Source organism: Triticum dicoccoides, chromosome 1B (genome assembly GCF_002162155.2).
Source record: "Triticum dicoccoides isolate Atlit2015 ecotype Zavitan chromosome 1B, WEW_v2.0, whole genome shotgun sequence".
Classification (NCBI taxonomy): domain Eukaryota; kingdom Viridiplantae; phylum Streptophyta; class Magnoliopsida; order Poales; family Poaceae; genus Triticum; species Triticum dicoccoides.
In genome coordinates, this window is record NC_041381.1 from 578,123,037 (window position 1) to 578,132,650 (window position 9,614).

The window sequence follows — 9,614 nt, forward strand, 5'->3', positions numbered from 1 at the left end:
ATACAGATCGTCCCATGCAATGTGAGGTCAGAATTCAACAATCTGACTGGAGACTCTGTGACCTTTGAGGCTCCTGGGGGCCCCTACACTATGGAGATCGAGAAAGGACGAAAGATGACGCGGGTGGGAGGAGATGGATGGGTTCGTTTCATCGACAACATGCGTATCACCGGTGGTGAGTTGATCAGCTTCTCCTTCAGAGCTGAAAGACCCAAGCTGGTCATGATTTATGTCAACAAAGCAGAAGATTATGAGGATGATGAGAATGATGAGGATGATGACGACCCACTCGGTGATGCCATCATAGCTCAAAGAATGAAGTTGAGCGAGGAGGAGGTGTGCAACCTATGGGACATCGTTCCACCACGTGCTGACCTCATCAGGGTGCCATTCGTGACCCGCCTGACAAGTACCATGTTTGATCGGCATATCATGGTATGTTGCATTTACTGTAGTTTTTAGAGTAATTTGATGATATGCTTTATTGTTATACTTAGTGTAGAGTCCGATGATATATATGCTTAGTGAGTCTTATATGCTTTCTTGTTATACTTTAGTGTAGAGTCCGATGATATATATGCTTAGTGAATCTTATATGCTTAGTGAATCTATGCTTAGTGAATCTTATATGCTTTATTGTTATACTTAGTGTAGAGTCCGATGATATATATGCTTAGTGAATCTTATATGCTTTATTATTATACTTAGTGTAGAGTCCGATGATATATATGCTTAGTGAATCTTATATGCTTAGTGAATCTTATATGCTTTATTGTTATACTTAATATAGAGTCCGATGATATATATACTTAGTGTAGAGTCTGATGATATATATGCTTCGTGTAGAATGTGTGAGGCTACTTATTAATTGATATGTTTTTCTTATTCAAAAATTACCAAAGAGCCTATCTGAGAGTTGTGGTATCAAGCCTGATGAAGAAGGCTCTGCTGGAATACGCCTTACCGCAAGGGGCTCCGTCACCACTTGTGCGTACGGCGTGGACATGGACGGTCGCACACACTTCAACTCGATTGAGTAGAAGAGCTTCCTCGTCGGCAAGAATCTTCATGTTGGACAGGCAATCCTAATTACTATCGGGAACACCCACCGCCCAGGCTTGAGGATGATGGTCGTCATCGACATCATCTAGAACTTCATATGCATGCGTGTGGCTGTTGAACCATATATATGCTAGTATGACTACCTAGTAGACTTATCAACTATGATCTATCCATGCATTGTTGACTACTATATGAGTTTGTGAGATTGTGTGCTTATATTAAATGTGGTATTGTCGTTAATGTTTGTGAGATGGTTCTGTGAACTTAGTTTATTTACACTGAACTTGTCTTGATTTCCATGAATATTGCACCTGACTGCTTTTTTTATTTTTTATTTCTATTTGCCTAGTTGTAGCATTGGGAGAAAATAGGGCGCTACTACTACGTGATGATAGTAGCAGCGCTGGTGGAGGAAGCAACGCTACTAATAAGTATTTTAGTTGCAGCGCTTGTTTAGAAATGCGCAACTGTTAAATAATAGCTGTTGCACCCTAGCAGAAGCACGGGTGCCCGCGCTACTGGTATGTAAAAAACCAGCGCCACTAGTAAGCTTTTCTCTAGTAGTGATGGCTGATTACGTCAAGAATAGAATTTTAGAAATATATACATCTCGTGGGGAGTGTCAAATGTATTCCCTTTGTAAAGAAATATAAAAGCGTTTAGATCACTATTTTAGTGATCTAAATGTTCTTATATTTCTTTACAGAGAGAGTAAGAATTATTACAAATGGTAATCTTGTATTGTATTAAAAAAACTAATTGAACAATGTTGGCAAGTGGCAAACCAGCACGAGCATGCCCCGCTATTTTTTAATTTCATTTTCATCGCCTAAATTTATGTTTTTGTCATTTATGTAATTTAATATTTCAGAAAAATGTGACTTAAAAATGATCAAAAAAGAATATTCGTGCATTTCAAAAGATGTTCGGATATAAAAAAGTTCATAATTTGAAACAAATGTTTGGAAATAAAAAAATGTTCACGATTTTGAAAAATATTTAGGAATTTAAAAAATTGTTACCGATTTTCAAACAACTTTTGCTGATAGAAATTTATTTAAACAAATTTGAAATTGTTCACATATTTATTAAGAAATATGTGTCCAATAAAAAATGATCGGGAATTTACAAAGTTATTCCCCAATTTTGACAAAATGTAGGTTATTTCAAAACAATGTTAATGAGGTAAAAAAATTACAAATTTGATAAAGAATCGGCTATTTATAAAATGTTTGTGAATTTGAAAATTTATTTTGATTTCATGAAAGTATACATGTATTTAAAAAATATTCATGATTTAAAAGGAATACATTTTGTAAAATGCTCACGAATGTGAAAATATGTTGAAAAAATGAAAAAGGAAATTAAAAATAGAAAGAATAGAAAATTAAAAATAAAAATAATAGAAAGCAGGTATTAGTAATCAAAAAAGTGAAACGACAATGAAATGAAAGGAGATAGAAAAGAATGAAAACAACAAAAAAATTGATAAGAGAAAAGATCGGTCTGGATCCTTCCTATAACCGAAAAATAGCTAGTTGGGCCGGCCTAATGTGTACATAGCGGGAAATGAGGGGGTATGCGCTAGGTCGGTATTTGGCTGATAGGACCGGCCTGCCTAAGGCCCTTGTAGGATATGGGCTTTAATGCCTTATTTTCTTACTCTTTGGTGGCTCTGTCAAGTTAAACAAATAAACATTCACCTAATAGGATATAAGCTCTCACAGCAGGACTTTGTGCTCACGGTGGTCACCTTGTGGGCAGTTTGGAGTGAGACAGAAGGCGATCTATGAGGACGTTTTCCAGAGTCCACAAGCCACTAACCAATTTATTCAAGCTTATCTGGCAGACTTGAAAGTCCTCGAGGAACCAAGGAGGGAAGGTCCGGGGCGATCTCTACCTCGCCCGTGCCAATGGATCAAGCCTCCGGATATGTCTTTCAAAATAAACGTCGATGCAGTAGTGGCGCAAAACAGAGGACGAGGAGTAGCGGCAGCTATCTGTCGAGATCACAACGGCGTTTTTCAGGGAGCTTCGGCCATTGTTATCAAAGGAGTTCACGACCCTCCGACTCTTGAAGCTTTATCAATCTGTGAAGCTCTTGCCCTTGTTGCGGATCTAAACTTGCAGAGATTACATGTGGCATCGGACTGTAAGGTAGTGGTGGATGATATCAAGAATAGAAACCCGGCAAGTTATGGAGCAATTCTACATAAAATAATAGAGCATAGTTCTTTTGAGGCTTGTAGTTTTATTCATGAATTTAGGAGCTTGAATTTCGAGGCTCACAGGCTAGCGAGGCATGTTTTAAAGTTGGGGGTTGGCCGCCATGTTTGGTTAGGCAACCCTGGTAATCTTTCTTTTGTGGATGTAAACATTGATCACAATTAATAAAGGGCCTTGCAGACTGTCTCAAAAAAAAACCTAAAAAAACACTGGGCTCCATAATTACACACATATAGCAGTATACAGGGTCGGGCCGCCACGTCTGGATGGCCCGTAGGCCGCCGCCCTTCCTGCCCGGGCCCAGGGCCGGCTAGCCGAGAAGACCAAGATACAGCAGGATTGCAACTTGCAAGGACTTTCGGGCAGGTTCCTTTACAACACACGCGCACCCCCCCGGAAAATAGGATCGCACGAGGCGATCTAGGCAGGCGACAAGGCTCCCTTGCGCGCCGCCGGTGGCGCCACCGGTTCCCTCTCTCTTCGTCAGCCACTCCGGCGGCGGGAGGGAGGGGGAACCTCGGGTCTGTTCACTTGGTGCGTGTGTGGTAGGGTTAGGGTTGAGGGAGATGCTGCCGAGGCCGTTGCGGTGGTGTCGCGTCGGAATAAGTTTCTTCGGGCTCCGTTCGCGGTCAGGCGAGGCTTTTGCCTTCGTCTAGGAGCCAACGGGGTGGGGATCCCCGGGTCTCATTGAGGTCGCGGGCTATGATGGATGGAGGTCCATTGGCACTAGTCGTTTGGGTCCTCAGATGGGCGATGGATGCAGGGAGACGAAGACCCTTCGTCTTCCTTGTTGGTATGATTTGCTACTGCTGTTCTTCTTCTTTCTCTGCGCCCATGCTGGTGGAAGATCCTTCTTTGTCCGGGCGGAAGGCCCGGCCGCGGTGGTGGACCGGTCGGATGACTCGAGTTCTCTTCCTTCCGGAAGGGACACTTTTCACGGTACTCAAAGCCAAAGATGGCGACGGCTGTTGCAGGTGTGTTGGATTGATGTTCATGCCCTTTCAGCACTGATGTCAAGAAAGAAGGAAGCAGCATGGCGGTAATTGTACCGTGGTCGAAGATGATGACCTGCTTGCGCCTGGTTGCAGATCCTTCTGCTGCAGGGGTCTTCTCTTAATATCCAAGGATGATGATACGGGGCTCCGGAGATCTTCTTACGATTAGGGTTGTCTTAGGGTACTCTAGGTGTTCATGGTCGTTTGTATTTGCGTTTCAGTGTGCTTGTAAGGGTCATCTACTTTGTACTGTTTTGTGATTTGAATGAAAAAAGTTGTAAAAAAAAACTTGCAAGGACTTTCCGCGGACGTACGAAACCGAGTCGAACTCGTGCTCAGCTCCAAATCACCCACGAACCGACCTAAGCGTCCATAAATATAGCAGCCCAAGGTCCCAAATCCAACCTTCTCAGACCCTTTTCCCCAGCTCCGTTGCCACAATCATCCAAAACTGCGCACACGGCGGCGGCGGCGGCAGCAGCAGCCATGTACACCAGCACCTGCTCCGCGGCCGACGAGCGCATGTACTGCCCGGAGTGCCGCCGCGCGACGGAGGTTGTCCTGGACCACGGCACCGGCGACACCATCTGCACCGAGTGCGCGCTCGTCCTCGACGCGCACTACATCGACGAGGGTTCCGAGTGGCGCAACTTCGCCGACGACGGCGGCGGCGAGGACCGCGACCCCAGCCGCGTCGGAGCCTCCGGCGACCCCTTCCTCGCCGCCAAGCTCTCCACCGCCATCGACTACACCAACAGGCCCAAGAAGTCCTCCACCACCGGCGTGGCGGCCAACGCCCCTCCGAGGATGTCGGTGCCGGACGCGGAGGCGGCCTCCGACAAGACCCTCGTCGACGGTTTCCGCGGCATCTCCGACATGGCCGACCGACTCGGCCTCGTGGCCACCATCCGCGACCTGGCCAAGGAGACGTTCAAGAAGCTGGACGAGGCCAAGGGGTGCCCGCGCGGCCGGAAGCGGGACTCCGTCTACGCCGCCTGCCTCTACATCGCCTGCCGCAACCTCGGCATGCCGCGCACGTACAAGGAGCTCGCCTCCGTCACCGCCGGGGGCGTCGCTGCCAAGAAGGACGTCGGCAAGATGACGACGCACATCAAGAAGCTCCTCGGGGAGGAGGACGGCCAGGTGATGGACATCGGCGTCGTGAGCGCCTCCGACTACCTGCGCCGCTTCTGCTCCCGGCTCGGCCTGGGCAACCAGGAGGTGCGCGACGCGCAGGAGGCCGTGCGGAGGGTCGAGGAAGGCCTCGACGTGCGCCGCAACCCGGAGTCGGTCGCCGCCGCCATTATCTACATGGTCGTGCAGCGTGCGGGCGCCGGCAGGTCCGTCAAGGATGTGTCCGTCGCCACCGGCGTCGCCGAGGGCACCATCAAGGAGGCGCAGAAGGACCTCACCCCGCACGCCCAGATGCTCTTCGGCTGAGCCGGAGCGCCCACGACATTAACGCTTCTTGATCCTTCGCTGTTTGGCAGGTCCTTGGCACATGCATGCATGTTTGCCATGTCCACAATTACAAACGTGTGCTGTTCTTGGCAACTATCTTAGTCTTGGGCATGTGAAGTTTGTGTTGGACTTCGTTTCTAAGTGCTGAATCATATCATTCGTGAATGAATCCGTGCTTAGTTCGTTTGATCCGATTAAACTCACGAACCGAGGTCTCAAGAACGGTTGCCAAGTACACTACTCTACTCGTGAATTATAATGGTCTCATGAACGTGAGGCTAATAATTTCGAGGACTCGGCATTTTTCGCCGAAAATTCATCACACATTACAATGAGGTGAAAAAGGCGGCGGCAGTCTCAAAGAAGTGGGTGACGCTTCAATACCGGCTAGGTTCAAACAAATTTTGAAATTTGCTTAAATCTCATTGAAATTGAAACCAGAATGGCCAGATTAAAAACTGAAATAGATGATTTCAGAGCATTTTAGCCGACCAAAATCCGTAAACCACAACATGAATAACTTCGGAAACAAAAGTGGCATGGCAATGTGATGTATACCCTTGCCGAATATGGCCATTCGAAAACAAAACTGAAGTAATTGAATTCACACATTACAATGACTAATGTTCAGATATACATATGGGAAAGTACCGAAAGAATCTTTTGGTGTTATACACCAATTGAAAGAATCTGAGAGGAGGACCCTCAAAAATATAAAGAGGGGGTCAAGTACTATGTTTTGTAATCAGCGATAATTAATATGGGCCGGAGGGAGTATTAAAAATGATGATATTCACTACACCAAATAGAGTACATGTCCAATTCAATTATTTCTGAAACATGGTTGCTAAGTACATATAGATGGCAAAGTACCGAAAGAATCTTTTGGTGTTATACACAATTTGAAAGAATCTGTCATGTGTTGTTGAGCTGAGATTACGCAACCATGCTGTTTTCGTGGCGGAAGGAGGGATCCTCGAAAATATAAAGAGAGGGTTAAGTACTATGTTTTGTACTAAGTGACAAATATGGACCAGAGGGAGCATTAAAAATGTTGATATTCACTACACCAAATAGAGCACATATCAAATTCAATTATTTCTGAAACATGGTTGCTACAAGTACCGAAAGAATCTTTTGGTGTTATACACCAATTGAAAGAATCTGACATGTGTTGTTTAGTTGAGATTACGCAACCATGTTGTTTTCGCAGTGGTAGGAGGGATCCTGAAAAATATAAAGAGGGGGTCAAGTACTATGTTTTGTACTCAGCGACAATTAATATGGACCGAAGGGAGTATTAAAAATGTTGATATTCACTACACCAAACAGAGTGCATGTCCAATTCATTTTTTTCCAAAACATGGTTGCTAAGTGCACACATATGGCAAAGTACCGAAAGAAACTTTTGGTGTTATACACTAATTGAAAGAATCTGACTTGTGTTGTTGAGCTGAGATTACGCAACCATGTTGTTTTTGCGGTGGCAGGAGGGATCCTGAAAAACATAAAGAGCAGTCAATTACTATGTTTTGTACTTAGCGAAAATATAAAGAGCAGTCAATTACTATGTTTTGTACTTAGCGACCATTAATATGGACCGGAGGGGGAGTATTAAAAATGATGATATTCACTACACCAAACAGAGTACATGTCCAATTCAATTATTTCTGAAACATCGTTGCTAAGTACACTACTCGTGAATATGCGTGGCCATCCGTACCAAAGCCCGAAGCAGAAAACCTAGGTGTCATGGTTCTAAGCCTGACAGTAATGTAGGGGTGTACTAAGGAGAGGCAAGATCCTAGCTATGGAGTAGTTGTGCACACAGAGGTTTTACGAGTTCAGGCCCTTCTCGGAGGAAGTAACAACCCTACGTCTCGGAGCCCGGAGGCGGTCGACTGGATTATATGTGTGAGAGTTACAGGGGTGCGAACCCTTCTGCCAGTGGAGGGTGGTGGCTTATATAGAGGACGCCAAGACCCCAGCCAGCCCACGTAGCGGAGGGTTAAAGTACATTAAGGCCTGACGTTACTGGTAACGCCTTACATAAAGTGCCATCATGACCATAAAGACTACTTAATTACATACCGTTTCGATACAGAGTAGATCTTGAACTCTTGGTGGTCGAATGAGTCTTCATGGTCGAGTGTCTTCAAGTTTGTCGAGTGTCTTCCAGTGCGTCGAGTGAGATCTCCCTTGATCGACTGGAAGGCGGTTTCTTCTGTAGATGTCCTTGGGGAGGGTACCTGGGACAGGTTCATGACCCTACCCTAAGTACATGAATTCATCATTAGCCCCCAAATGGATCGAGGTTTGAGTGAGGAAGGAGTTGAGAATTCTTCCGACTCTTCTTTCTATGTCGTGAGTATGTCTTGTTCTGGATCAACTGACCGTAGGTGACAGTATCAACTTCTTTTTCAATCGCCTTGGTCCATTCTGGATATAGGTCGAGTGATCTTTCTACACTTGGAGATCTCCGAGCGACGGATCGCAGGAGATCTTCCGTCTGACAAGTTTCTCTGCGGTTAGCGGATTTAGTGGGATCCGAATTTTGGGAAGCGCGCAAAGCGGAGAAGGCCGCGGTACTCAGATGGGATAAGGCAGACATGCCTTGATCCCCGCGCCGCCTTTTTTGCCACGTATCCCTCGTGCGACTGTTTCGGGATTTGACAGGATTGCCCGGGTCCACCAGTCAGCCACTCGGAAGCGACTCCATATAAGGAACCGGGCGGAGGTTTTTGAACAGTGCTCCCTCATTTTCCTCTCTCCCGTCTTCAGATTCATCCGCTGCCCTTGCTATCTGTTCGGCGCCGTTGCTCCATACCAGCCTCGTCGGCAACAATGGTGAAGGAGAAGACGGCGCTTTGGAGCGGGCGAAGAAGGCGACGGCGCAGGCGAAGGGGAGAGCCACTAGTCGGGGTGAATCCTCGTCGCGGTCCCGCCTGCCACAAGGTTGGATCCAAGGGGATTGGATCCGCTCGACCATCCCAGAAGGATCTCGATGACCTAGCCAATGAAGGGCTGATCGAGCACGGAGCAGCGAGGCTTCTGGGGATGGAGTGGCAGCCGCAGCCTCAGGAGGGTGAGTGTGTCCTCCTAGCGACTCATGTCGACCGTGGATTTTCTTTGCCACCGCATCTTTTCTTTAGGGGGTTTCTGAACTTCTTCGGGGCTCAGCTCCACCACTTCACACCCAATTATATTGCCTATCTCGCTGCTTTCGTTTCTCTGTGCGAAAACTTCCTGGGTTGCCGGCCGCACTGGGGCCTCTTCAAACACATTTTCACCTGTCGCTCCCAGACGGTGAAAAAGGCTAGCCCGAATGACGAGAGAACCCAGGTTATTCAGATGTGCGGGGGTCTCGGGGTCCAGATGAGGAGTAAGAGTGCTTTTCTGGCTATGACCCTTCCCGAGTCAGTTAGAGGGTGGCAGTCCACCTGGTTCTACTGCCGAGACCAGTCGACACCAGGGTAGTCGACCGGACTGCCTCCCTTCTCCATGAGTCGAGTGAACAAGCCGTCTTCTCTGAAAGTAGTTCCGGAGGAGAAGGCTCAGGTTAAAATGTTGATGGAGCGGGTCGTCCAACTCATTCGCGATGGTGTGACCGGCATGGATCTTCTGGAGGTCTTCCTTCGACGGCGCATCCAGCCACTCCAGTACCGGGCCACCCGATGTGGTTGTACTCTAGTACTGAAGACACCACCCGGGTCCACCCCGAGGAGGTTGACGATGTCACACTGGAGAGGTGGATGACTGCCATCATAGGGAACAAGGACAACCCTCGTGGGGCCTGGAGGATCCCGCCGCTCGACCAATCTTATGAGGCAGACAAGGTATGACCACTTATTTCCGACTGTAATCACATCC

The 9,614-nt window shown here is 47.0% G+C and overlaps 1 protein-coding gene across 1 annotated transcript; it reads left to right on the forward strand.

The window, feature by feature from the left end:
• The first annotated feature begins 4,769 nt into the window (after positions 1–4,769).
• On the forward strand, positions 4,770–5,723 carry LOC119309120 (transcription initiation factor IIB-like). The gene has a single exon (XM_037585193.1). It carries the CDS (start codon positions 4,770–4,772, stop codon positions 5,721–5,723), a length of 954 nt encoding a protein of 317 aa, XP_037441090.1.
• Positions 5,724–9,614: the final 3,891 nt, after the last annotated feature.

Coding starts and splice junctions, on each gene's coding strand:
- LOC119309120 (XM_037585193.1), top strand. CDS start 4,770: ATGTACACCAGCACCTGCTCCGCGGCCGACGAGCGCATGTACTGCCCG.